The following is a 27,684-nucleotide window of genomic DNA, read 5'->3' as shown; positions in this document are numbered from 1 at the left end:
AAAGACAGACATACCAAGTGATATGTCCTTTCCAGATTAATGTTATTTTTTTCTCTAAAATGTGGAAAAAAAAAAAAATCAAATGCTGCAGTCCTCAATTAATATTCAGCACTGTTAAGGGTCAAGTCATCAAAACAAGCCTTTGAACAATAGAAAAGTTTATGCTTTCAAATTAAAAAACATGTATTGCAAATATCATTATGTAATAATGGTAAAGTAACAGAAAACAAAATACTCAGATTGACCCCACGACATTCACATCACACCATAATTCTGCCTGTAACAATACAGTGACTTTTATCCCCCAAAGAAGCTAAGCCCATGTTGGCTGAAAACTTCATTCCTAGACCCCATGAATGAGAATGAACTACACAGTGCATGCGTAACAGACATATATATTAACCATTCTTAACTGCCTTTCACCAGGGCTGATGGGTAGGAGGGATGAAATGTGGACATATGCACTCAAGTAGGCAGTCTTCTCTAATTATAAAAATTCATACACGTGACCTTTACTATGTCTTGAGCAATAGCTTTTATCTGTGGGAAAACACCTCTGAAAATCATAACAAAAAAATCAACAGGAAATGATTTAATATAAAATATACAAAATTTTCAGTATGCGGACTCCCACAGAACAGTGAGAAGGGTACGACAACTAAAACAAATTTTTCTTTAAAAACAACATACCCCTTACCTTGTCACCTTGTCCTTCCTACTGAACACTCAAAAACAAATCTGTACAAAACTACAAACATAGAAAAGGACCAAAGAGGATGTTCTGATGCAGTCTTTGGACCTATTCTAGACTGCTGTCCTCAACAATACCTCCCTAACAGAGCTGAGAGCTCCCAGGTCCATTGGGGAAAGTCAGTAGTCTCAGATCATCACCCCAGGTCACTCGCTGTCAAACTTAACTGAATTAACCTGGACAGAGATGGAGCCTCCCCTGTAGCTGCCCCGCTTCTTCTTGGTCTTCTCATGCCGGAAGGATTTGCCTTTGGTGAACTTCAGGACCTGATTGGCTCGTTCCCCCCAGTCTCCAGCTGCACCTCGCTGTTGAGTACAGAGAGGTACTTAACACAGAGAAGGACATCATGGCCCTGTTACATTCTTCTCCCTACTCAAGGAAACCTGAACCCAACCTGAAGCAAAAGCTGTCCTCTGCTCTTCACAACCCCACTGAAGAATGGGGAACTCGCACTGACTGGTGTCGTTTGTTGCGTGTCGTTCCGCAAACCAAAAGGTTGCCAGCTTGATTTCTGGTCAGGGGACATGCCTGGGTTGCATGTTCAGTCCCTGGTTGGGGGCGCGTACAAGAGGCAACCAACTGATGTTTCTTTCCCTCTCTTCCTCCCTTCCCCTCTCTCTAAAAGTAAATAAACAAAATCTTTAATATAAAATGGTGGTGGTGGGGAACCTCCCTCTCTCCTCACCTTGGCATCGAAGGAGTTGTCTGCCATTCTAGCATCCACCTCAATTTCTTCCTCCCTGACCCTTCGGAATGGGGACGATGCCCTTTTTTCTGCCTGCAGAAGAATGAAGTACAAAATTAAAGGTGGAGTGGTCAGGCAACAGAGAAGCCCTCCTGTGATACACACATGTGCACGTGTGCCAGGCCAGACTGAGAGCTGTCAAAATGATTCCAGGTTCTTCTTTCTAGTCTTTAAAGGCTAGCACCCCACTCTCACTTCTAAAACCTAACACCCCATACCCCATTTTCTCCTTTGTCCAAATGTTTTATATGTCCAATGTTGCCTAACTCATGGTCTTCGAAACTTTCATGCCTAATTGAATTCCCCATGAAAATATATTAAAACTTGACTTCTTCTTGTTAAAAAGTAATTTAAATATAAAGGCTAGTTCCTGCCCTGGCTGATGTGGCTGAGTGGCTTGAGTGCTAGATTGCAAACTGGAAGATTGACTGTTCGATTCTGAGACAGAGCATGTGCCTGGGTTGCAGGCCAGGTCCCCGGTTCAGGGCATGCGAGAGGCAACAGGTCAGTGTTTCTCTTGCACATCAATGTCTCTCTCCCTCTATTCTCCTTCTCTAAAAAATAAATAAAATCCTTTAAAAAAATTAAGAAAAGTAAAAATATAAAGGCCAGTTCCTGAGAGGAAAGTAAGACAGCTTACTTTCTTCCTTTTTGGAAATGTGTTGGGGGTCTGAGGCTTTATCTTCTTGGTCGGAGGAGTCTCTGCCTCTATGGCAGCCTCATTCTGCTTTCGCTTCTTTCCTGAACCTACAGAACAAAAAGCCAGACTCAGGGAGACCAGTTTCCTGTTCCTCTGCTCAGGCTGCCACACTGAACGCCTGCAACTGAAATCTAGTCATTCGGTCTCCTCTCCCTACCCCATCCCCAAGAGTTTATATCCCATCCTGATTTTGGGGGGGATGCCCAGGGGCCAGCTTCTTTTGATACAGACCTGGCTTAGAAACTGCCACTGCTGCCTTTGTCTTATCTTCCTGCTCCTTGTTGCTGCCCCTCTCTGCTTTTCCATTCTGGAGAGTCAGTGCAGAGCTGCTGGTTTTGGGGGCTTGTGGTCTAGGAGTACCCTTGCCCTTGGGTGCCTCTTCCTCCTCCTCCTCACTGGAGTCATCAGAAGAACTGCTGCTGTTCTCAGCCTTTACTGTCTTTGCAGAAGCTGGCTTGGAAGGGGCTACAGCTCCTGCTGTCTTCTGTGGCTTCTTTTTAACTGGGGGTTTAGATGTCTTCTCTTCCTCCTCCTCCTCCTCACTGCTGGAGCTGTCTGAATCAGAGCTGCTCTCCCCACCACCCTGAGACACCTGTTTGGCAGGCAAAGATAGAGCTGCTTTGGCCATCACCTTGGACTTAGCGGTAGCCACAGTCTTCTTCGCCGTCTCCTCCTCCTCCTCACTAGAACTGCTCTCCTCCTCACTGGAGCTGCTATCAGCCTTTCTGTTCAGAGGCTTCTGGCCACTGCCTGCAGGCTGCTTGAGAGTTGTGGCTGGTTTAGCTGCAGGCTGCTTGGGAGTGGCAGATGGCTTACTTGAGGGATTCTTGGTGGTACTGGCTGGCTTGGCAGGAGCTTCATCCTCAGAACTGTCCGAGTCTAGGCAAGAGGATAGCATGAATAGCTCCTGGAATTAGACTGAGGAGAGCCCCCAGAGTTCCCACTGCCCTGATGGCCTCCATCTGACTTACCTGAGCTATCTGAAGAGCTCTCTGCTGCCTTCTTTGGAGCTGGTTTAGTGGCTGCTTTAGAGATGACTGCCTTAGCTGGTGGTTTTTTTTCTTCTTCAGAGCTTGAATCTAGAGAAAGCCTATGCATTAGGCTGGGCCCAGAGTTCCAGCCCAACCAAGAACTATAAAAATGAGGCATAGGCCACAGAGCTTTAGCCGTCTTGCTTCAGTGAGAAGAGGGACAGCATTTCTGTTTTCCTATTCCTCAGACACCACTCAGACCCACTCTCACCAGACTCATCACTGCTGTCGTCACTGCTCTCCTCAGGCTGTTTCTTCTCTGCAGCTTTCTTGGGAGCCTGGGTTCCCAGGGACTTCTTGGGCGGGGGAGCAGAAGGCGGGGGGACTGAACTATAGGGACCTGTTTAAAAGGGAGAATGTGGTGGTTTAAAAATATATACACAAGCCCTGGCCAGTGTGGCTCAGTGGATTGAATGCCAGCCTGCGAACTAAAGGGTCACTAGTTTAATTCCCTGTCAGGACACCTGACTGGGTTGCAGACCAGAAGGCATGTGAGAGGCAACCACACATTGATGCTTCTCTCCCTCTCTTCCCTTCTCTCCAAAAACAAATAAGTAAAATCTTAAAAATAAATAAATAAATAAATAAGTGTGCAAATTCTTTGATAACTCTCCTTTCTAGAAATGGAGCTTAACCCTTTCCCTTGAGTGTGAGTTAGAATTAGAAGGGATGCTGCATGTCATTTTTGAATCTAGGTTATAAAAAACAATGTGCCTTTCTCTGAGAGCAACTAGCCTTCATGTGAAGCAACTCTATGGAGACTACATGTGGTGACTACAGAGGTCCTTCTGCACATGGGTCCTGGTAATAGTCATGTAGCTTGACTCCCCATGTCCAGTCACCTGGTTTTTTCTTCATGGGCCTTTTCTGCTCCTCCTCCTCCTCCTCCTCCTCACTGGAGGAGTCCTCACTGCTGGAACTCTTCTGGGTAGGGGTGGCGGCTGCTTTCACTGGGGCCTTGGCCACTACTTGCTTTTTAGGTACAGTCTGTGTCACACAAGAAAATCAGTTACCACAGGAAAACACTGACCCAACCAATCCTACCAAGAACTAAAGACTAACCCCTTCACTCCCAGTCCCCTCTTCCCTGGTAGAAGTTACGGCCCACACCTTCTTAGGGACAGCTGCTGCCTTCTCCTCCTCTGAGTCATCGCTGCTGCTGCTGCTGCTGCTGCTGCTGCTGCTGCTGCTAGCTGCTTTGCCATTAGCTACTTTAGATGCTGCTCGAGCAGGTGTGCCTAAGAAAAAATAGTGTAAGCATCGAGAAATTAAAGGAGCATAAAAACTTCCTATTAGCTCAGAACCTAGCAGTCTGTGAGTTCTCTTGCCTTTAGAGCAGGCACGAAGGAGACTGCTGTGGTTTACTGTATCAAAGGATGTCTTTCCTGCACAATTTCAGAAGTAAAACTGTATCTTTTAAAATGATATGATGCCAACAATTTAAATGTCTTTGAAGTCTTTCACTCCAAGTGTTAGAGAAGCTACTATAAATTGTAACTCAACCTTTATCACATGAAAATTGCAGAATAAAATAAAACTTCTCATTTGTACTATGGGATGGTGTAGGAAGAAAAAATGGTAGTGAAAAGCACAAATAGAGGTGTAAGTAGTCACAGTAAAATGGGATTTCTGGAAACATAAAATGTCTATGAAATGCAACTAAACAATGATAAACTAATACAATTTTTAAAAACACATCCTCCCTTGCTGCAAACTGTTTCTCTAGTTACTAGCCCCTAAGTATAAAATCTTTTGCTCATTAATAGCTTCTTTTTAAAAATATAACACTGATCAACATCTGTAATTCAATAACCAGTACCATTTCACCCCTGTGCTAAATGAGCAATTTAAACACCCATCCCCAGAGCCAGCTGGTCCTGGGCCTGGGCTTTTGGAAAAAGAAACAGCACCTGGTTTCACTGGGGCTTTAGCCTGAGCTTTAGCTGCCACAGGTGTTGTCTTTGGCTTCTGGTTCTTTGGTGCCTCATCCTCTGAGCTTGAGTCAGAATCGGAATCAGAGCTCTTAGTCTTCTTAGAAGGAGCTTTGACACCCTTGGCTTGGGGCTTAATTCCCTTCTGTAAGAAAACACACAATGAGGAGACTCAGCAAAGCAGTAGGGGAAAAGGAAACCTAAGCAGGACAGCGTGTGAAAAGGACAACAATAGCCTTCGTTGGTGTGGCTCAGTTCATTGACCACTGCCTGTGAACCAAAGCATCGTGAGTTCGGTTCCTGGTCAGGGCACATGCCTGGGTTGCAGGCCAGGTCCCTAGTTGGGGGTGTATGAGAGGCAACCAGTCAATGCATCTCTCATACACTGATGTTTCTCTCCCTCTCTTTTCTCCCTCCCTTCCCATCTCTCTAAAAATAAATAAAATCTTCTTTCCAATACTTTAAGCAACCCTTTTCCTTCCCAAGCTGCAAACCTGGGCAGGCTTTTCCTTTTCGTCTTCCTCCTCATCATCACTGGATTCTTCACTGCTGCTACTCTCTGATGATTTGGCTACATCCTTACCAGGATGCTGAGGCAGACTGGCATGCTTGGCAGGTAGAGCTGAACAAAAGCACAGGTATCACTAAGAATCAGCTATTAGGTACATACAGACTACAAATCCTTTTCCTCGAACTGCTAACCCCAACTCCCTGCCCTTCCTTACCAGCTTTCTTAGCTGGAGGCCCTTGGGCTTTTTCCTCCTCACTGCTGTCTTCACTGCTGTCACTGGATGAAGTCTTCTTCTTAGCCTTCTTAGTCACTGGCCCATTTGCTTCTAACTTCCGTTTTGGAGCCTTTGTGGACCTGCTGAGGCATATCAGGCTAACTTCTAGGTGGTCATGACCTTCCCAAAACAAGAAACACAGCCTAGCCCACTTCGGGGAGAAAATAGCCAAAGTGGTACAGGGAAGACTTACTTGAGCCAAAAGCTATAGATGTCCAAGAGGGAAGAAGCATTGGCATCCTGCTGGGTCTGTAGGAGGAAAAAGTAAATAACTGGATAAGAAAATTTTATCCTGGTTATTCCAGGGGAGATTATATTTTGTGTAATTGTCTTATTAAACATGACTTGTTTTAGCCCTGGCCAGGTAGCTCAGTTGGTTAGATCATTGTCCTGATATGCCAAGACTGCAGGTTCAATTTCCGGTCAGAGGACATACAAGTACCAATCAATGAACACATAAGTGGAACAACAAATCAATGTCTCTCTCTCTCTCTCTTAAAATCAATAAATAAAACTTCTTAAAAAAAGTTAAAAAGTGACCTGTTTTATACCTATTATATATAATTCATATAAATGTTTCGCTTTCTTTTTTGAAAGATTTTATTTATTTATTTTAGACAAGGAGAGAAACATCACTGTGTGGTTGCCTCTTGTGCACCCCCAACTGGGATTCAAACTGGGGACCCTTTGGTTCGTAGGCCAGCACTCAATCCACTGAGCCACACCAGCCAGGGTAACTGTTACAGTTTCATACGACTTCTCCTACTTGCACAAATTAGGAGAAAAATACTCTACTTATCTATTTCCCAATATTTGGCATCAAAAACTTGAGCTATTCCTATAGTTTCTGACACCATTTATTCCCAACCTGTCAATCTTATTTATAAAGCCTTTTAAAATGTGTATTCTTTTTATTCTAGCAATGTATTATCTAGGAACTTATCTTTACCCATGAAACAAGGGCACAAACATTTATACAAGAATGTTTGCTGTAATGTGGTTTATAATATCAAATCATTGTAAACCACCCTCCAAGAGAAGATTGGTAAAAAGCTACATCATACATACAGTACAGAATTTCATCCAACTACTAATCACACTGATATTATTAATTGGTTCAATAAAAATGGCAAGGCATTACAGTACACACAAAGTATAAGCCCAGAGTTAGATAAGTAGAGATGTGAAATTCACCTCTGTCTGTTATTTACTGGGTTACCATGAGCAGATAACTTAATTTTTCTGAGACTGTTTTCTTCTGTGTAAGATGAAAATAATACTATACATCTTAAGTTGTTGAGCGGGTAAGAAACAAAGCATATAAAGGATTTAACTACTGGAGAAACTATCTGACCTTTAGCAAGCCCTCCACAAAGATTAGTTTTTACCACATTAAAAAAAAAAAATCCTGATTCTGAAAGGCCAAATTTCATCCAGCCCATTGTGGAAACACTCTGCAGCCTCCCTAACAGTCAATTCCAAAAAGTTCCAATATGAAAAGTTATATTTGATCACGTGGCAGGCTGCCTCAACTTAAGAAAGTCCTTTCTGAGGTTGATCTGATTCTTTCTTTGTGCAGCATGATTCTGCCATTAAGAAAAAGTCTATCTTCTTAATCAAAGACCAAGACTACCAAAGACCCTCTACCCTCTCTCAAGGTGTTTGGTTGCCCATGCAATCATGTCTGCTTTTCCTGAGATGTAAATTCCAAACCTTTCCCATTCTCAGTCATCTTCATTTTACGTTTCTTTAGAACGTCCTAAATTACCAAAACTATAACAGCTTTCACTCATTGATGCTTCTGATCATCAGGCATTGGAATTGGCACACTGTACACAGTATGTTACTGAAACTCACAAAAATCCTATAAAGTGGATCATGACATCTCCATAGACATAGAAACAGACTCAGTTTAAGCAAGGTGCCCTGCTCATACATCTTTAAGTGAATAGCAGAGACTGGTCCCAAACCTATACATATTTGATTCCACAAGTCAAAGATCCAAGCTCACTGCTATAACTGCATAGTAGGACTTTGATGCTCTGTGCTGCTTCAGTATAACTAAAAGCAGACCCCTGCCTCTGGTTCTTTACTACCGAAAATCCCACACTTCTAAAGCAATTTTATTTATCTTTGAGTCGCCAGTAAATTCGATTGAGACTTAAGCTGAAGTCACGCTTTGCAACAGCCAACGTAAATCCAAAAGAAGAAACCAGGAGCTTTCAATGCCTCGATGGGACTGGGTGCTCCTTCTTCACCGCACTCCGCTGGCCACGTGATTTGGGCCACGCGGGTGCCACGCTGCCGCCACTGCACTCCTCACCAGAAAAAAAGCAACACGACTCAGTCAGCACAGCACTACCTATACAGACCTCGTGGACTCCAGCCTTTCTCCGTTCACCACCGAGAACTCGGCACAAAAGCCCCGCAGACACTGAGGCTGGCGGACCTCACGGACCTGTCTACCTGAAACCTAAGCACATCTGGGCCCGGAGTCCTGGGGTTAGCCCACCCCGGCCCGTGCCCCATGCCCCGGGACTCACAGCGCCTGTTGCCTTGGCGAACTTATTGGCCACCTCCGAAAGCTGGTTATCGCGCAGAAAGCCGAGCACAAGAGGATACAGATCACTGGGAACCACGCGGCGCAAACCGGCGTCCGCCATCCTCCGGGCAATACGCGTCACTGCCGTTGTTGCCTACGCACGCGACTCAGGAACTCTGGAACTTGGAGAGATGGGGGCGGACCCGTGTGATGCTATCGCGCCGCGCAGGCGCAAGCGGAAGAGGAGGGTGCACAGAGGAAGGGGCGGGCGCACTCGGTTAGGGCCGTCCCGCCTTCAACTCGGAGGTGGAGTCTGACGAAGCCTGAGATTTCCGTTCCCACGTGTCGCCATCTTGGTAAGGGCGGAGCCCGTCGCCTTTTACTTTGTAAAGGCGGAGCCTTACGTCAGGGGTCACGCCCTCGGTGTGGCGGGAAAACTCCGGACTTCCGGCACCGTTTCCCCACCCCCACCCTTTCTGCAGGCACGTTTTCTCCCAGGACCGGTTTCCCGCGCCCTAGCTGGGATTCTCAATTCGAAGAGTGGACCGACGGGCTTGAGCTGTTCTTGGGCTCTCGGCTTGGGAACAAGTTCTCCAGATCGCCCCTAACTGCGCTGCCACTGTTCCCACCCTTCATCTTCACTGCCTCCCACACCCACAGCGACCCTTTCTGAGGTACCACCCCAGCCTCTGGACTCCCTTCACTGCTTAAGATCCTTCAGATCATCCACGGTAGAGATGGGGCGTTGATCCCCCAAAACTGCCCCTTCCCCAATCATGTCTTGTTGCCCGTGAAACCCTTTCCCCCACTAATTTAGTCAGAAGCCAGCCAGCTCCATGAAGGTAAAAGGGGTTGTGCATCAAACCTGAGTGATACAGCACCATAGTTGTGAGAATAACGCTACTATCTCCTGAGTCAGAGTTCAAACATTGAACTCTCCCTGTGGGAGAATTAGAAAATTGCCTCACCCTTTGTCATGAATACTCAAATATCCAAATGACCAGGCCTGCCAGGTCAATTTCAAATTCTATCATTCTTTAATTTACAGTAGCCGCAGACCTTCAATCCTACACATTATCCCTTGACTACTTCCCATTAATGCCCCTCAGGAAGGGTAAGGATGCACTTTTTCAGGGGACACACTTCTTTGCCTTTCTCAAAACAGGCATTCCCCTCTCCTAGATATAACTCTTACATCTCCCTCTGCCCCAGAGGTGTAACCATATGTGCATTCTTTAAACATCTGAGCAACTGCTGTGTACCAAGCATTGTGCTCAACCTAAATGATACACATATACCCAATTTTCAGTTTAAAAAACTTCATTTGGAACAAGTGTGAGCTTCCCACTAGATCCTTGATATTAAAACCCCTTTCAAAACCTATAGCATCAGCATCCCTTTGTTTGAAATGTAGAATCTCAGGCCCCATCCCAGAAGTCAAAATCCACTTTCTAAAAAGATCTTCAAATACCCTTTTAAGTTTCAGAAACACTGTCTTAGATTACTTATTTCACTGACAACATACTTGAAAAGCCAAGTTTCATGTCCAATAGGATTTTGTACCTGACCACAGAGGGGTCCTAGGAACTCAGTGGAGGTAAAAAACATGACAGATTGTGTTCAGAGTGGAAAAGTGAGTATGTCTGGGACTAATACCATAGAAAAAAAGAAGCACAACAGCAGTATGGAGTTCTCTCTAGTTCACGTTTATTAGTCTGCATAGTGACTTAGGTCATCCAAACACTGAGGAAACCCCTCAGCCTCATCCATCTCACATAGGAATGCAAATTAACTTGTTTCAATGCCTGTTATAAAAAAACAAATACCCTTTTAAAAAATCTGATTTAACACATTTTTTTATTTCACTTTTTTCATTTCTTTATAAAACAGTCATCTCCTCACTAGCAGCTCTCTCCCCTAGAGTGGGGGAAGGGGGTAGAGATGGTTGGACACCTCCAAAGAAAAAGGGGAGGGGGAGAAGGGCCCAGGGTTACCTCCTGAGGTTCTTCTGGGCCTGTTTCAATAATGTATCAAAGTCAAGAGAATCAAATTTGCTCTTTACAGGAGCAGGGTCAAAGTCTTCCCGGTTGGAATCTATAAAGGTAGAGAGGCAAACATCAAGGTCTCCAATTGTACTTGCCAACCACAGGGTCCTCAGATGGCCAGCCACCTCCCATCTCATTGATGATTTTAAGTCATCCCACCCCTTAGGGTTCTTTGTGTGTCAGATGAGGACAAGTCTGCCTAGCCCATTCTCAAAAGGCTGGGAACCCTTCTGGGGAAATTAAGTACACCAAAGCCTCAGGGCCTCCCTCCACTCACCAAGATCAGAGTAGCTTCTCTTGCAGAACTGCCTTCGGCCCCCAAAGCAGAGATCAAAGGGCTGCTCATCTGCCTGCCTCAGCTTGTGGCCACTCTCAATGGCTGCAAATGCCTCCTCAGCATAGCGGTAAGTGACGAAGCCATAGTTGTCACTGACGGGGAAGGTGAGACAGAGGCTATTTGGGCACATGCCATGGAGAACAAACAGCTCCCCATGTTACAGAGAGCAACTAGGGTGATTCTTCGCATTCCCCAGTCAACCCTCTGAATAAAAAAATGAAGTTTTTCTACATTGACCAGCACACCAAAGCAAGGAGGAAGACATAAGAAGCATCAAGGTACACGAATGGGACAGAAAATACATCCTGACATTAGGGCCCAAGCTTACCCTTTGACACGGAAGTGGATGGTGCACTCCTCAATCTCTCCGAAAACAGAGAACCTCTGTTTCAGCTCTGACCGAGTCATGCGGCCTGGTATCTTCCCAATGAAGACCACTCTTCTCTCTTCCTATGTGGGGTCAAGGAAAATTCACATATTATGAGCCAGGGCCCGAGCTGCAGATACCTCCATGAGCATACGGCTCAGGGGCAAGCTCACTCATCCCATGTCCTGCTCCTCTACTCACTATTGCACGCTCCTTCTGCAGCACTCTCTGCCTTTGGTAATGATCATGTGAACGATAAGAGCTGTACCTGACAAAAGAAGGTGCCATCAGCTCCCAGACATTAGATAGCCGAAGTCTCAGAACTCTCAGGCACTTGCACCCCAGATGCACTGATTCCCTGAACACATGCTCACCGCCGCCTCCTGTCACTTCTCCGACGGGGGGATGGGGAACGGGACCGGCTTCGGGAACTAGATGAGGAGGAAGAGGAAGATGAGGAAGAGGAAGAGCATCTTCGAGAACGTCCAGAGGAACTGCAACTGGACCTGGAAAATAAAGGCGCACATAGGAATGCTGGGAATGGTTCAGGTATATTCCACTTACTTCACCTTGGCTGTAGCCCTGCCTTCCTGTCAGGAAGCTCAGGACCAAAGGCAAAGGAGAGCTGAAGAGGTCTAGAAAAACTCAGAGATGACCAAACTGAAGCCTTCATAAACTTTAGATGTATTTGGAATGTTTTCATGTTTTGGCATGGGTCATATTTATTTTCAACTATGCAATTAAAAATTGATAATACTTAACAAATCAAAAAGAAGAAAAATAAATGACTCAAAGAGACAATGGCCTCCTTATCTAAATGGGAAAATCTGGGTCTGCTACTAAAAAAAACAGTACTGCGAGGAAATAGATGAGGCCACAGGGACACTGAAAGAACTGCCCAGACTCTTTCCTCAACAGAAAATTAAAAGGACTGTCTGCTGTTAATAACCCACAATCCCACCAGGAAAATACCAGAAATGAGAACTGATAACAGTATTCAAAGAAATCAACATAGGCAAGAGCAAACCCTAACAGTCTCCCCAAGGCAGGTCTCATGGAAGCAGAGACCTCAGGAATATCCCAAACTTCAAGAGAGGACAAAAGCTATTTTCTCGCACCTTGCCTCCCAACAATCCAGGGAAGGGGGAGAAGACAAAAGCCAAAGACAGAAATAGAAGTCTTGGTGCCTGAAGTATCAAATTCAATCTTCAAAAAGCTTTCAAAATAAACCAGAGGAGAGTACATGAACTTCCCTAAATGGAGAAGACCTAATAGACCATCAGAGCTCACCTTCGCCACCTCTTGTGTGGGGGCGAGAGGGACCTGGACCGGGATCGGGATGAAGACGACGATGAGGAGGAAGATGCTTCACTGGTCCGGTTGGACCCAGAGCTGACAGAACTGCTGTGGCCACGATGGCCCTGCCACCCCCGGCTTGGGGGGCTAGTTGACCTGCAGGCTTTTCGGTAACAGCGCATTGACTGCTGCTTGGCTGAGGGCTGAGGGGGAGTCCTAGTGTTTGTGTCATTCCGGCAGGGCGAGGCCTCAGGAGACAGCAAGGCAGATGGGGCAAGGCAAGGGGCTGGGGGGTCTATCTGCTTGCTGCTAGTCCTGTGATCAAGTGGCTCCTGGGAGGCAGCTGTACCTGGGGGCAGGGGGTCTGCTGGGCCCAGAGACAAGACAGGTTTGATGGTGATATCCTGATGGCGTTTGACGTTCCATCGGGAGCCTGCCTCTGAAAAGACTAGGGAAGGTGTCTTTTTTGGGGGGGTCCTGCTCCGGACACAATAGTCATGATCCCCAGAGCCCACATGGACTGGACTAGGGCCATGGACCCCTTCTTGGAGGCGGGTTGCAGCTGGATGTTTGGCCTCTGTAACTCCTTCAGGCTTCAGGGTTCCCTCCTGGGTGGTAGACTTAGATTTGACTTTGGCCAGCAGGGATACAGCAGCCAAGGGCTTCCATAACTGGTGGAGAGGGGTAGCTGGAGGGGTGAGCCCTGTGAGGGGAGGGAGGATGGAGATAGCAGGATGAGATCCGATTCTATGCTTCCAAGCACTGTGTATATAGGCTCCAGAGAACCCCACCTCATCTGACAAAGTACACCAATTGTCCACAACCCAACCTCACCAACTCCTGCAACTACTCCTTCCCTCAAGTCCCCCATGTTGGGGACCAGTAAAAGAAACCCAGCCAGCCAGGGTCTTCCTGAACCTCTCAACCATTCACTGCTCAAACCTAACTAGTGGCCAGGTCCTGCCTGGTCTACCTCTCCATTCCTAGACCCCTCTTATCCTACTCCAGCACTGTCTGACTTCTGGTTGCTATCTTCCCTGGACCCATGCAATCATCTTCCGATGATCCCCTACCTTGGGCTTCATACCCCTCCACCTGTCTTCTACATTCTTGTTGGAGAGAGCATCCAAAAACCAATTTGGTAAAGCTTTTTCCATTGCTTCTTCAATGCACAGGATAAAGTCCAAATAGCTTACCATTACATTCAAAGTTCCCATAATCTGACCTCCTTACCACTCTAGCTTTCTCTTGCTTTAGCTCTGCCCCCCACCCTGATCAGCCACTACACTACAGCCAAACTAAACCACTTGCAACTCCCCCAAACATATCAGGCTGACTTTATTTCTTCAGTTCACTCAAGATGCTCCATCTACCTAGAATGCTCCATTCTCTAAACCTACCTGATTGGTATCAGTGATTTTCTCAAGCCTCTGCTTTGGAGACTACCTTCTATACAACCCTTCCCTGACTGGCCCGCTTCAGACCCCACTATAACCCATGCAGGCTTTTTTAACATACTACCTGATACTCACTTTACACACTTTACACACTTGCCCCTGGACTGTGAGAAACTCAAAGGACCAGATATCTGTATCCCCAACACCTACACACACTTCATGCAGAATGGGCTCTACAAACAATTGCTGCATAAGCTAATCAAAGGTAAGAGTTCCCCACCCTGAACCCACCTGCCACGTTGGCCAATTCTGGGGCTTGTAACCGGTCTAGGGGCCGCTTCTCCTGGGAAGGGTCAACGCTGCTGGCAGGGGGTGAAAAGGGAAAGCCTGGTTCATTGCCTCCTCGACATCTTGTACATCTGCTTTCCTCACAAAGCAACAGGAAAGGGATATGTGCAGAGGAGAATGGGATGCACAACCTGCCCCTATCATTCTACTCCAGCACAGAAGGGGTCTTGGTGACTGAACTGTAGGTTGGGGCTCAGCTTAGCTCTGCCCAATGCCAGGAGGTAAGGCCTCCCTGGGTTGGTTTGAGCCGGGCAGGTAAGGATCCTGCCCGGCTCAAACCAACCCAAAATCAATGTGGAGAAGAATGTGCTTGGCACAACAGCATGGAGTACCATGAACAAGAAAAATAAAAAAAGGCCTCTCAGTACTGGGAGTCAGGAATAAGGAGGTCCACCAGGGTGCCTATGTCCTCCAAGGAGTCAGGGAAGCTCTAGCCATGAACATCTTCCCCACTTAAATTATCACCAGTGTTGAGCAAGTTTAACATTTGTTAAATGAGCCCTGGCTGGTGTGGCTCAGTGAACAGAGCGTTGGCCTGCAAACCAAAGGGTCACCGGTTCGATTCCCAGCCAGCACACATGCCTGGGTTGCAGGCCAAGTCCCCAGTTGGGGGCATGCGAGAGGCAATTGATTGATGTTTCTCTCCCCTTCTTCCCCCACTCTAAAAATAAATAAATAAAATATTTTTAAAAAAATTTTGTTAAATGAAAGAAAAATCCCCAAAGGCATGACTTGCCAGAAGACAATAGGTACTTCCAGATTTGGAACCCCAGAGTGAAATGGGACAAAGGCTGGTACACATCCTCCTACCTCTCCACCCAAGACAATGCCCAGTTCTAATGGGCTGAGCATGGAGATGGGAAAACAGGGAGACTCCAGTGCTGACAAAACATCCCTGCAACAGAGGCATCCAGTGGATGGTTCTGGAGCACCAGCTGGCTGCTGACCAACAGCTGTAGGGTAACTCACATGTCCCCATACTTACCCTGAGTTTCCTACAGCCAAGCTATCAGCAGGAGCCAGGGGAGGGCACTCCTTTTTGGCTGCAAAGAAACCATACTGGTTAAAAGCCCAACCAGATGTTCCAAATTGAGGCGGTGTAGAAGGGCTGGCTTTGAGACCCAAAGGAGGAAAATCCACTTTGCATACATATCCCACTGGGCTCTCTCCAGAAAGACCCATTCTCTTCCAGGCCCGGGTACTATTTTTAATGTCTCTTCTCTGCTCAGAAACACCCACACTCCCCAACACTCTGAGATGAGAGTTCAAACTTCTAAGCCTAACTCAAGAGTCTACATGACCAGCCTAACTTTCTAAGTCTTACATACAGCCTATTCTTTTTCTACACTTATATTTTGTTTTGAATTACAGATGCCCATTCCAATTCAATAATCATTTCTGCATATTTCTCTCCCCAATTAGACCATAAGCCCCTTGAGAACAGGATACAGCATCCTCCACAGCAGCAAGAACCATGCCTTGCACTGAAAAAGCTGAGCTATCCATTGCCTTCTAAATACACCATATTCAATCATTCCTATACCTTTGCCTTTATTCACCACATACAGTCTATGAAATCCTGTCTTTCAAAGCCTAGCTTGAGAACTACTTCCCTCTAGAAAAATGTCCCCAAACAACCCAACCCACATGGACCTCCCTATTGGTTTACTATTCGTAGAAGTGCCAGCTTACCCTCTCTCTGGCTTAGACTGCCCCTCCCCCAGTTTAAGTAACTAAACTGAGCCCAAAAGAATACCAAAAAAAGAGATTGGAGCAAAGCTACCTCGGTTCCCTCACCTTCTGATTTCTCAAACTGCTCCAGCAGACTGGACAGGTCCGATGCCTCAATTCCTGTAGAAGCACACAACACAGGGCTGGAAACTAGCTCCTATCAACTGAGTACACAGGTCCCCAGAAGTCCCTAATCACCTTACTTCTCCCCACTGCTCACTGTACTAAGTAAATCAAAACAGCAACACAAAGCAGGAAAGAATTAAACAAACCCAGAACTCCACCTCTGAAGAACCCTCCAAAGAAATCCAAAGGCCAGTCCATCTAGGTGCTTTATCCTGATCTATGGAGGACATTCCCCACCCAACCCCCATGCCCTTCTTCACACCAACTGAACTGTGTGGCACTCACCAATCTCATTGATGAAAGCCTGCACCACATCTTCAGGACCCTGGGCATGTGGGGTTGGCAGCAAGGACAGTTTCCTTAGACGAGCTGGGTGGACAGCAGGCAACTTGGTGATAGTGCTCTGCCTGGGTGTGGATGTGGGAACAGCCTTGCTAACAGGAGAGGGCGTCTTCTCCCTGGACATTGTCTCCTGGGTCTCAAGCTTTTGCATCTCTGATTCAGGCTCCTCAATAGTCACACTCTCAGCAGATGGGTACGGTGAAGCCTTCTGTGGGTTTTGCACTGGGGAGGATACCTTGTGTTTCAGATGGGGAGACGTAGGCACTGGGCTAACCTCCTCCTTGGCGGACTCTATCTGTGGACCTCCCTGGCCAGCTGACACAAGATTGAGGGAAGGAGCCATCAGTACAGGAAGTACACTTTCAGGAGGACCAGCTGGGATGACACTGGGCTCCACTTTGGGTGGGGCAACTGCTCTCCCAACAGAGGCTAGAGGCAAAGGTGGTGGGGGAACAGAAGGCCAGAAGGGAGGGGGCTGCAGCCCTGCACTCCATCCCAAGGGGCCATAAGTACACCTAGAGCTGTAAGGTGAGACTGGGGCAGGAGGGGGTACCCAAGGCACATTGCAAGTGGGGGTAACAGTATAGGCGCCAGGAGTACCAGACACTAGGGGCACCGCTGGTGGGGGAGGCAGACAAGGGTAGGCAGGAGACACTGGGGGATAACAAGGCCAAGGTGGCATGGGGGCATAGTGAGTATAAGGATCAGGTGGCACTGGCCCCACAGACACTGGAAGACTAGGAGGCTGAAAGGATGTGGGGGGCAGACTGGGGACCCCTTGCCTACTCGCAGGAGGGGGCAGCGTGGGGGTCATGCCCACCCCACTGGATGGTAAAGGTAGAGCAGTGGGCATTGTGGGAGGCATGGACTGCACAGCAGGAGGTGGAAGTCTTGCTGGCAGTGGCATCTCCTGGGATGGCACCTGCTCGGTGGCAGTTGAGGCCATAGATTTGCTTGCAGGTGGCTCAGGACTAGAAGCAGGGCTGGGACCCACAGGCACAAAGCAAGCCTCAGGGTTCCCCTGCAGAGCTGTCTTTTTGGCTGGGGCTGGTGGGATGACAAGACATGGGATGTCTGCCAGCCCTGTGGGGGTCTCTGGGAGGCTGGGCCACTTCCCAGATGGGGGCTGGGAACTCTTTTCTTCTGCCTCTGCTTGACGCTGCTGCCTTCTTCGCCGGTACTCAGATAGGCTAAGAGGCCGAGGTTTAGTTTCCTGGGTTGTGGCATTGGTACCACCTTCCACCTTCAGAGGACCCACAACCTCCCTGACTTCAGGAACGAAGGCCTTTGGGAAGGCCAAGGACTCTGACTCCGGAAGGAGATGGGGGGCTGGACTTTCCTGGCCTGATGACACTGCGCCACGTCTGGGATCAGTTGGCCTAGACTTAACTAACACAGGGTTGACTGGAGCCAGGTCGTCAGGAACAGTGTCAACTGGTGCTAGGGTGACTGAGACAGAGTCAACTGGTGATAGGTCATCTGAGATAGGAACAACAACTACAGGGTCAATTGCTACCGAGTCATCTAGGACTGGCTCAGTCAACAATGGGTCAGCTGGGAGAATGTCAACCAGCTCTGACTTGTCTGAAGCAAGGTCAACCAATGCAGGGTCAACAGGTACATGGTTAACTGCACTGGGATCAGCTTCAACAGAATCAAGTGGCACGGGGTCAGCACAAGCGGAGTCAACAAAGGAGAGATGGGTTGAAACAAGGTTGGCTTTGATGGTGTCACCCAGGTTGGGGCAGAGGTCTAGAGGACCTTCTTTAGCAGGACTAGTTTGTCCAGTACTACTCTCCAAGTTCCCAGAAGTAGGCTTCTCCAAGGAGGCTGCCCAGGCCCGAGCCCAAGCCCGGGGCTTCCCTCTACCACATGGAGGCCCAACCTCTCTTTGAGGTTCCTCGTGAGGCAAACTGCCTGCCTGACAGATCACCTCTGTAGCCACAGTACGTTGCCCACAAGAGGATGACCTCAGCCTCCTGGCATAGCCTTCTGTACAGGCTGCCGGCTGTTCCTTCTTCTTTTTCCTTCTACCCTTTCGAGCTCTCTGGGAACTCAGCAGTGCATTGGCTGGTGGGTTTTTAGGTCCCTTGGGCGCCACTGGTTCCATGACCTCCCTAGGTTCCAACAAGGCTGACTCCAGCTTTTCCTCTGAGTCCAATGACAACCCCTCTTTCTTAGGGCAGGGGGCTTCCTGGGGGACAGCAACCTCAGTTTCTGACTCTAGTGTAGGCAGGAGCAGCTGCAACGCTGGACTGGCCCCTAGCGTGTCATCCAGGAGAACAGGCTGGGGTCCAACAGGGATCTGATGCAGCACAACTGGGATCTCCAGGCCATTGCCAGCTGTGGCTGCCTGGCCCACAATCTCTAGCACCACACAATCCTCAGGCAGTTTCAAATCATCCGTCTGCTCCTGAAGTTCATTCTTGAGTGATGCCAGGTGGGTGAAACTGGGCAGGCAGTATGGGTGCATGGCCCGCACTAACTCACTCAGGGAAGTTATGCTCTTGTCACCAGCTCCCCGTACTGCCATCTCTGCTGTTACTGTTTTATCTTCCTCCTCAGGGCAGGCCAGGTACATGGGAAAGTCTGGGATGCTGCTCATGGAGTTGTCATGCTCCCCAGCAAGCATCTGGCCACTGAAGCTGGCCACCTCCTCTTCTTCTTCCCCATCACTACTCTGTTGGGGAGAAGGCGACTGGCTCCTGTGGGGTCTAGATCTTGGTGGTCTCCAGCTAGGAAGTTTGGAGGAGGAGGTCTCCAAGAAGGAGGGTGGGGAGAAATCCCAACGGGAATCTGTGAGAGACATCTCAACCTACAGGAGAAAAGTCAGAGAAGGCATTTTCTCCAGGAATTTATTTTTTCAGAGCTATCTTCACACACTCCTCCCCCCTGGGATTCCCAGAGGCTCCTTAGGTCAGGCTTACCCTACTCACTCTACTACTGCCTGTGCTGGGCCCCAGCGGGTCAACTGGGGTGATGAGGTCACGTTCTGAGGGTGTCCGAGAGAGGGTTAGCAGCTTGTGCAGCTGAGAGGGAGAAAAGGACCTGAGATGAGTTTGTACTTCAGAACTATGTGAGTAGGCCCCACAGACATGGTTCTAACCTTTGCACCAACCATACAACCCCTTCCCCTGGTCCCACACTCACAGAGGAGCCCTCCCGAGGTGACACAAGCAGCTCGGAGTCAGGAATGCTGTCAAATGGAGACAGGTTCTCAGAATCTGCATTGTCTAAGATCTCCGTCAGAGCTGTGAGCAGTGACACTTCATTCTGGTCCTCCAGCGATAACCTGCTCTGCTCCAGAAAGACAATAGGAAGGTTCCACACCAACATCCCAAATGGTCTACTGAGCCACAGAGAGCTAGATGCTAAGAGAATCAGTCTCCCGGGCTCTCAGGTTAGCTCCATTTGCCAGGGACAAATTTGAGTACCAGGAGGTATGAATTCCAAACTCATCTATTACCATCCACTACCTCTCTAGTGTAAACAGAAACCTGTCAAAAGTGAGTCTTAAACTTATGTTTTAAACATTCCTTCCACCCTCAAGTTAAAAAATGTGATACTCAGTAGACAACCCTTGGTTAGGCTGGAATTGGGCTCAAAACAGGGATCAGAACCCTCTAGACATGTAAGGCAGGGGCTCACGCAGGAGAAAAGGCCTTGAACTACAGTTCAAGCCTGCCAGGTCTTCCTTAAATGGGACATAATCTGGCAGCCTGCAGCCCAACGCTCACTTAAGAGACAAAAAATACACTTCAGCCCTGGCTGGTGTGGCTCAGTGGATTGAGTGCCAGCCTGCAAACCAAAGGGTAAACTGTTCAATTCCCAATTTGGGCACATACCTGGATTGCAGGCCAGGTCCACACATTGGTGTTTCTCTCTCTCTCTTTCTCCCTCCCTCCCTCCCTCCCTCTCTCTCTAAAAATAAACAAGTAAAATCTTTAAAAAAAGAAAAAGAAAAAAATATACTTCAATAACTCAGGTTGGGTATTCAGGAGCCAAGGGTCTTGGAGAACAGAGCCACTGAGCTATAACCTCCCATGCGAAGCTTCTGTCTGAGGACCTCCTAGCCCAGCTCTAGCTCACCTCTCCAAGACTCCCAAAATCCTCGATGAGGGAGATGAGGGAGGCATCCATGTAGCTCTGCATGGTCCCCAGGAGTGTCTCATCCTGCAGGATCAGCTCCTCCATCTCCAGGTCCTTGTCTTTCAGGCAGGGGCCCAGCCGAGACAGACTGACAAAGCCAGAATCATCCACCTCTTCATGCAGTAGCACCTGGAGCAAAAGGGGGAAAGGTCACAAGGGCATGGTGAAGGCTGCAGGGTATGGGCCCTCTGGGGCAGCTGACTGATACGCTCTGTAAACTAGGTGCCCAGCCCTCTACCAACAGCCCCAGACTCAGAAGGAGCCCAACCACAGCCAAATCTCTAGACTTGCTGGGCAGAGAGAAGTACAACATGAGCCAAAGACCCAACCAAGATGGCAGTGTTCAAGGCCCTTCTGGACAGAAAAAATGTTTGGACTCCATCCACAAACAGAGTGTCACAAGAGATTATTAAACTGGGAATTCAAAACATCAAGATTGTCCAAGAGTTATCTGCTGGAAGTGTGAAGGCAGACTGTCTGAAGGGTACACTAACGGAGAGATCATTAAGTAGGCAATTTCAGCTACAACCGCCTTACCTCCCTCAAATCCCTTAGACTTCCCTATTTAGTTCAAATGTCTGCCACCTTCTTCAGGAAGACCCCTCAGGGGGCCCCAACTCAAGATGCTCTCCCCTAAATTTCCATGTTTCTAAACCACTCACTTTTATGGCAACCACATCCTGCCCCCTCCCCTGCCCATGACATTCCTTGTACTATTACTAAAACTAAGTTCCAAGTTCTTTGGTGGGAAATAAAACAACCCTTCATATCCTATAAGCTTTTATATATTTTTTAAAGTATATTTTACTATGTTGTTACAGTAGTCCCAATTTCTTTTCCCCTTGCTCCCCTCTGCCCAGTACCCCCGTCCCCTCCAGCAATCCCACCCTCCTTAGTTCATGTCCATGGGTCGTGCATGTAAGCTCTTTGGCTTCATCCTTTCCTATATTATTCTTTACTTCCCTGTCTATTTTATACCAACCAATTATGCTTCTTAATCCCTGCACCATTTCCCCATTTCTTGCCTTTCCCCCTCCCTAATGATAACCCTCCACATGATCCCCATACCTATAGCTTTTATATCCTTCTTGGCGCTTGAAGGGTTTAAACTGTCCATACACTTCCTGGTCATCCATGATGCCCAGCATAGTATCTTATACACAGTTGATATTCACAGTTATTTCATGTTTATTTTTAATTTAAAAAAAAATATTTATTGATTTTAGAGAGGAAGGGGGAAGAGAAAGAGAGTAAGATTAATGTGAGAGAAGAACATCAATTGGTTGCCTCCAATACACGCCCCAACCAGGGATCGAACCCACAAACAAGGTATGTGCCCTGACCAGGAATCGAACCCCCAACCTTCTGGTGTATAGGATGACACGCCAATGAACTGAGCCACGCTGGCCAGAGCACTTATTTCACACTTTTATTTTATTTATTTTAAAGATTTTATTTATTTATTTTTAGAGATGAGAAGGGAGGGAGAAAGAAAGTGAGAGAAACATCGGTATTTCAGAGGTACATCAACCGGTTGCCTCTTGCAAGTCCCCAACCAGGACCTGGCCCACAACCCAGGCATGTGACCTGTCAGGTAATTAAACCAGTGACCTTTTGGTTCACGGGCTGGCGCTCAATCCACTGAGCCACACCAACCAGGACTGTTGTATTTCACTTTTTAATAACTTTTATTTTGAAGGCCCTACAGTGTGCCACCCAACTTCTCAATGGTAGTCCCAAGGGAAAAGTCTCTTCCCTATCCCTACCAGGTGAGAGCAAATGATGAGAAAGCTTGATTCTGTAGATCGAAAAGCCCCACCCCACCACTTCCCTGAGAACTAGCAATGTCTTCAGCCTTGTTAGGCAGGGAGCCACCCGTCCAGGCCTGTCAAGCATGTAGGCGTGGGCAGGGCCAGAAGTGGCTGGAATGGGGCCGACAAGGCCAGCAGAGGCCAGAGCCACAGGTATCTCCACTCTAGGAAACATACGATGCAAAGGCCAGAGAATAAGAACAACCATGGACAAGTTAACTCCCCTCCCCTTCTGAAGCAAAGAGAAACTCTGTACCTTTTCCAAGGGGGAAAAAAAAGGAAGTTAACAGATGTAACTACACCCCATATCCACCCTCCTATCAAGTTGAGGATACCCTGGGATAGGAAGGGCTAGATAGATACTAACTCTTTAGGAGACCAGGCCCAGAGAAGTGAAAGGTGGCAGGTTTTAGGCACTAACTCCTCCCAGACCTTTACAATCCTGTAATTACGACCAGCAGCTGAATAGCACCTGGCTCAGCAAATGCTCCTAAGTGAGCAAGGAGGCTGCACCTCAACTTGCCCTGCCACTTACTTAGCCCAGAATCTCAAGACAATGCCCAGCTCTACAAACCATTCATCACCACCTCCAACAGACAAGTACTGGACCCCCAGTCAGAAACAACCCCTCTTCACCTGACCTTACCCTCACTCAATCCCCCAATAGGAGAGCTCCCAGAGTACCAAGATCATCAAGGGGCTAAGACCAGGCTAACTGAGCCCACATCCAGTCTTGTCTCTTGCATGGTTCAAAACCAGCTATAAACTTTTAAAAATAAATCTGATCACTTACAGAGACCCTCCCTAAATCCCTCCAATGGCCTTACTGCTCAAATCCAGCTATAAGCTTTTAAAAACAAATCTGATCACTTCCAGAGATACTCCCTAAATTCCTCCAATGGCCTCTGACTGCTCAAAACAACTACAAACTTTAAAAAATACAATCCAATCACTTCCTGAGACCCTCCCTAAATCTCTCCAATGGTATCTTACTGTTGTTGGCATTTAGATTCAAACGCCTCAGTATGGCTTATAGGGGTCCTGGTCTTCCCCACCAGACTCTTCTTCTCCAGTGTGTCCTCTTTCACCACCCTGCCTGTCCCTCTACACACCAGCCATACTAGATCTCTTTCTCCCATAAGCCATGTTCTCTCCCACCTCAAGGCCTTCACATACTACTCCCTCTGATAAAAGCGTCCCCCACCTACACACAGCCTTTGAGTGTCAGCTTAAAATGTCCTTTCCCAGACCCTGCAAATTAGATTACTACTTCTGATTATATAATCTCAGATATGCACTTTCCTTACTGTCTGTCTAGCTTGATAAAAACATAAGATCCCCCCTGGCCGATGTGGCTCAGTTGGCTGGAGCGTCATCCCATACATCAAAAGGCTGTAGGTTTAATTCCTGGTTGGGGTGCACGCCCAGGTTACAGATTCAATCCCTTGTCAGGGCAGTACAAGAACGTGGCCAATGGATATTTCTCTCTCTTTCTCTCTCTCACTAAAAAAGCAATAAAAAAATATCCTTGGGTAAGGATAAAATAAGATCCTATAGGACAGAAACCATGAGTGGTTTACCACAGTATTCTCTGCGTCTGAACATAATGCTATTTCAATAAATAGCTGGTTGACTAACTTCCACACAGTTGTTGGGGTTGGGGGGCAGAACAGGACAATCTCTCCATGAGACCCTCTCCAACCCGAATGACCACCCAACTTGGATTACAGCTAGATCAAGAATTTGTCCCACCTCTCCTGCAAAGGACTGGCAGCACCACTCCAAGATGTGACCTCTGAGAAAAAGAAGAGGGAGAGGCAAGCTCCCAAGTTAGGGATCCAGAAGCCATTTTCCCCTGGGCAAGGACCTGCCTGGATTGGTCTGCTGGAAGTGACATTAGCTGGCAGCCTGCAGCCCAACTCCCACCTGTAGAACTACAGAAAAGCTTTCAAGGAGTCAGCTTAATTGCTTAAGTGAGGTAAACAGTTCAAACTAAGTCCTGCCAACCTCCACTCTAGGTGGGAACTTTGAAGAAGCCCTCTGCTGAGGAGTAAGAAGGTAACTTATGAAGTATGAAGAACTGAAGGCCAAGAAAAAAGACTAACAAAGAATTCCCTCCATCCAATAAATGTTGAACTAGTGTTCTCAAATTGCCTCCATCTTTTCCCATCCCCAACAAAAATTCCAGACACCCTTACACAGAGGCCAATTTGTATCAGTTCACAGGAACAAGGCTTAGCTGCCTCCTCGAAATAAATGCTGAAGGAAAAAGTGGTAAATTGAGAGGATTATTCTCTTTCCCTTCCTTACGTTTGTCCCCTGTACATGTTGACACTCTCCATTCCCCTTGAACCAAGAATGAGGCAGGAGCAGGAAACCAAAACGCCAGTGTCCGTGACTCACAATCCACCCCAAGCTGGTCAGGCAGAAGCAGCCACTCCACAGCCCTTCAACGTCAGCCCTCTATCCTCCCCAGCACACTCCGCCATCCGCAGGGAACAATCTCCCCGCACATCTGGAAAGTCCTTCACCATCCGCTCTCTTAGGAGCGCCGCGGACGAAAGCAGGACTAAAAAAATAACTCCAAGGCTCTAAGCAAAGTTGACTCTAACAGTCCCTACCTTCCTTCCCGGCCAGAGGCCCCCAACCCCGTCGGACATGGCGGGACCTGCTGAGACACACCCAGTTCCCGGCAGTGCGGCTCCAACGTCGATACTAGAAGCCGGGCAGCCTGAGGCGGGAGCCACGTGGACATCCCTTCCCCGCCCCAACGTGGACCCGCAGCCCCCCCAGCCCTGAGCCCAATCCACGTGGGTGCCGGGGCCCTCTACAGGGGGAGGGGAAACAGACAAGTTCTCTGGGGAAAACCGCTCCCCCCGCACCACGTGGCTCCGAAAAGGCACTGCGGTGCGGGGATAGGGGCAACCCCCACTTGGCATCCTTAGAGAGAGATCTTAGCCCTCGACTCCAAATCCGAATCCCTCCCTCAAGCCCAAATCACTGGCCACGTTTCCAACACCACAGGCTGTGCCCCTTCGCCGTTCCGGAGGAATGGCCGTAGGGACCCCGCCTCTGCCCGCATCCCACCAGCAAAGGGCCCAGTCCACTCGGCCCAACCTGGCTCCCATAGCCACCCGGCAGAGACTACGGAGCGCTTCCTCCCTTTCCTGTGGCGTCCACGTGTCACCGCCCGGCACACGCCGCTTTGCTGCAAGCCGCGGGCCGCCAGCCAGCCCCTCACCTGCTCGCCGCCGCTCACAGTGCCCACAGTCCCATACGCTGCTTGGCTCCGACTCCCCCTCCTGCTGCCGCGGACTCCACCGCCAGGGTCCGGGCCGGGGTCGCCACTCGCAAGCGGCGCGACTCGGTCTCTCCGTCCCCGGCGCGCCGCCATCTTGGCCCCTGAACACCAAGCGCAACTCAGCCGGCGCCGCCTCCAAGTCGCCTGCCTCGCCCAGCCGATTGTGGGAAGAAAACTACAACTCCCGCAAGACTACGAATCCCAGAAGTCCGTGCGGCGAGACCCACTTTCCCCACAAACACTTGCACCCAGAAAAAGAGCACTGTCCTCGCGAGGGATCCTGGGAATAGTAGTCGCTTTAATGAAGCCCGACTGGTACGTGCTATAAGCATACGTACTGTAATGCTTAGTTTTTCTGTATGGGGTACGCAGTTGGCGAGGGAAAGGTAATAAGGGGAGACTTAACATTTGCGCATATTTTTATTTTCGTAATCTGTCCAACTGTCGAACACCCTCTTTGCCTGATACTCTACCTGCTATTTATACCATACATTCCTTTCACTAAAATCCAAGTGTGCTTATATTTTGAAACAGCATCCCCTAGTGGGCACGCGCACTCCAGGCTCTAACCCTCACCTAATCTCATACTGCGGCACTACTGCCAGTTTCATCTTAAAACACTGCATTCTCACCGTCTATCCGGGACGCTCAGAAACCCGCGTTGGCGTCTCATTACCAATTGTCCTGCGATGACAGAAACAGATCACCTTGCTGCCCTCCGAAGACAACAGGTGGTTTACCTGCCTTAGTTTTTCTGTCTGGAGTACTCGAACTTCGAAACATTTCATACCTTTTTTACCCAGGAAAGCCTTTGTTGATAATCCCAGCCACCCACGATCCCTCTCTGTATTTCTACAGTCCATCACTCTCTATTATTCACTCACTTGCCATTCAGAAACTACTTCATATTGTCCTATTTTTTAAAATGTTTTTATTACAAAAGTTTAAAAATCATTTCAAAGAGTACAAAACTATATAAAGTAAAAAATACCCTTGGCCTATAAATTCCAGTTCTCTCCACACTTAACCCTTGTCACCTTGAGTGTATATTCACCCTTACTTCTATGACTACAAAAATCTATAGGGTTGCATATTGGTCTTTTATTTTTTTGTTTGTTGTTCAACAATAGAACCATTCTATGTCCTGGCTGGTGTGGTTTAGTGGATTGAACGCTGACTTGCAAACTGAAAGATTGAACCAGAAGGTGGGAGGTTTGATTCCCAGTCAGGGCACATGCCTGGGTTTCAGACCAGGTCCCTGGTTAGGGCGAACGAGAGACAATGGGTTGATGTTTGTCTTCCTCTCTTTCTCCCTCCCTTCCCCTCTCTAAAAAATAAATAAATAAATGAAATTTTAAAAAAGGACAATTCCATATGTATGGTTCTACAAGTTGCTTTTTTTTCATGGGTCTGCTGCATGGGCAACAGCAGACCCTCCACATCACCCTGCCCAGGCTCTGTAGCTTCAGCTTCACTGGAGAGGACACTCCAGCGTCATCGCAAGATGTCGATTCAACACGGGAGGAGACAGATACCGTGTCACTCCCGAGTCGGACTGCACAGCCATTCTCGGCGGTGCAGATAGACTCTAAAGAAGCTACACCATCGTCTCTCGAGACGGACGGCTGCCGACGACGACAAGTTGCTTTTTTTTCATGTAACATTGTTAGTTCATTACCCAAATATTTACTGAGATCTTAGGGAGTACCACTTCCATTATATGGATATATAATTATTTAAGTTATATTTATTTCCAGTTTTTCACTATTACAAATTAAGTTACAATGAACATTCTTGTATGTGTGTACATGTATATTTGCACTTTTGTACACTCTATGGGATAGTTTCCTTGAAATGAGATTACTGCATTGAAGATGTATGCATTTGGCCCTGGCTGGTGTGGCTCAGTGGATTGAGCACTGGCCTGTAAACCAAAAGGTCAGTGGTTC

General features: G+C 47.9%; 2 protein-coding genes across 8 annotated transcripts; both read right to left on the bottom strand.

Annotated features, from left to right (window-relative positions):
- Positions 1-66: 66 nt before the first annotated feature.
- Positions 67-8,703, bottom strand: NOLC1 (nucleolar and coiled-body phosphoprotein 1). 3 transcript variants are annotated; one of them, XM_090278477.1, is made up of 14 exons: positions 8,487-8,703; positions 6,137-6,192; positions 5,884-6,026; positions 5,653-5,780; positions 5,138-5,303; positions 4,338-4,465; positions 4,070-4,214; positions 3,439-3,567; positions 3,168-3,275; positions 2,428-3,075; positions 2,137-2,243; positions 1,437-1,529; positions 928-1,056; positions 67-556 (listed from the first exon to the last, which is right to left on the bottom strand). In XM_090278477.1, exons 1-14 carry the CDS (start codon positions 8,604-8,606, stop codon positions 488-490), a joined length of 2,169 nt encoding a protein of 722 aa, XP_090134603.1. In that variant the 5' UTR covers positions 8,607-8,703; the 3' UTR covers positions 67-487. The 3 variants fall into 3 exon arrangements, with proteins under 3 accessions (XP_090134603.1, XP_090134601.1, XP_090134602.1); XM_090278475.1 differs by having other exon boundaries at positions 67-1,056; positions 8,487-8,702; XM_090278476.1 differs by having other exon boundaries at positions 67-1,056; positions 5,884-6,023; positions 8,487-8,702.
- A 1,467-nt stretch (positions 8,704-10,170) lies between these two features.
- On the bottom strand, positions 10,171-25,844 carry PPRC1 (PPARG related coactivator 1). Of its 5 annotated transcripts, none has more exons than XM_090278470.1 (14): positions 25,676-25,844; positions 20,564-20,752; positions 19,625-19,771; positions 19,402-19,503; positions 16,418-19,289; positions 16,073-16,126; positions 15,261-15,318; positions 14,219-14,289; positions 12,525-13,233; positions 11,609-11,740; positions 11,436-11,502; positions 11,196-11,317; positions 10,808-10,959; positions 10,171-10,579 (listed from the first exon to the last, which is right to left on the bottom strand). In XM_090278470.1, the coding sequence occupies exons 1-14, from the start codon at positions 25,826-25,828 to the stop codon at positions 10,476-10,478; spliced, it is 4,932 nt and encodes a 1,643-aa protein (XP_090134596.1). In that variant the 5' UTR covers positions 25,829-25,844; the 3' UTR covers positions 10,171-10,475. The 5 variants fall into 5 exon arrangements, with proteins under 5 accessions (XP_090134596.1, XP_090134597.1, XP_090134598.1 ...); XM_090278471.1 differs by having other exon boundaries at positions 14,219-14,286; XM_090278472.1 differs by having other exon boundaries at positions 19,411-19,503.
- Between the last annotated feature and the right edge of the window lie 1,840 nt (positions 25,845-27,684).

The sequence above is a fragment of the Furipterus horrens genome, unplaced genomic scaffold (genome assembly GCF_987537825.1).
Source record: "Furipterus horrens unplaced genomic scaffold, mFurHor1.1.pri manual_scaffold_5, whole genome shotgun sequence".
In the NCBI taxonomy this organism is placed as follows: domain Eukaryota; kingdom Metazoa; phylum Chordata; class Mammalia; order Chiroptera; family Furipteridae; genus Furipterus; species Furipterus horrens.
Note: the sequence above shows the minus strand (reverse complement) of the source record. Positions and strands in the feature narration are given on the sequence as shown.

Bases quoted from the DNA above. Each gene is read 5' to 3' on its own strand.
- NOLC1 (XM_090278477.1), bottom strand. From the start codon at position 8,606: ATGGCGGACGCCGGTTTGCGCCGCGTGGTTCCCAGTGATCTGTATCCT. The intron at 5,781-5,883 runs GTAAGGAAGGGC...GCTTTTGTTCAG, and splicing joins GCCTCCAGCTAAGAAAGCTG to CTCTACCTGCCAAGCATGCC. The intron at 2,244-2,427 runs GTCTGTATCAAA...TTTGTTCTGTAG, and splicing joins AGTGGCAGTTTCTAAGCCAG to GTTCAGGAAAGAAGCGAAAG.
- PPRC1 (XM_090278470.1), bottom strand. From the start codon at position 25,828: ATGGCGGCGCGCCGGGGACGGAGAGACCGAGTCGCGCCGCTTGCGAGT. The intron at 19,772-20,563 runs GTGAGCTAGAGC...TTTCTGGAGCAG, and splicing joins ATTTTGGGAGTCTTGGAGAG to AGCAGGTTATCGCTGGAGGA. The intron at 14,290-15,260 runs GTAAGTATGGGG...ACCCCCTGCCAG, and splicing joins TTGGCTGTAGGAAACTCAGG to CAGCGTTGACCCTTCCCAGG.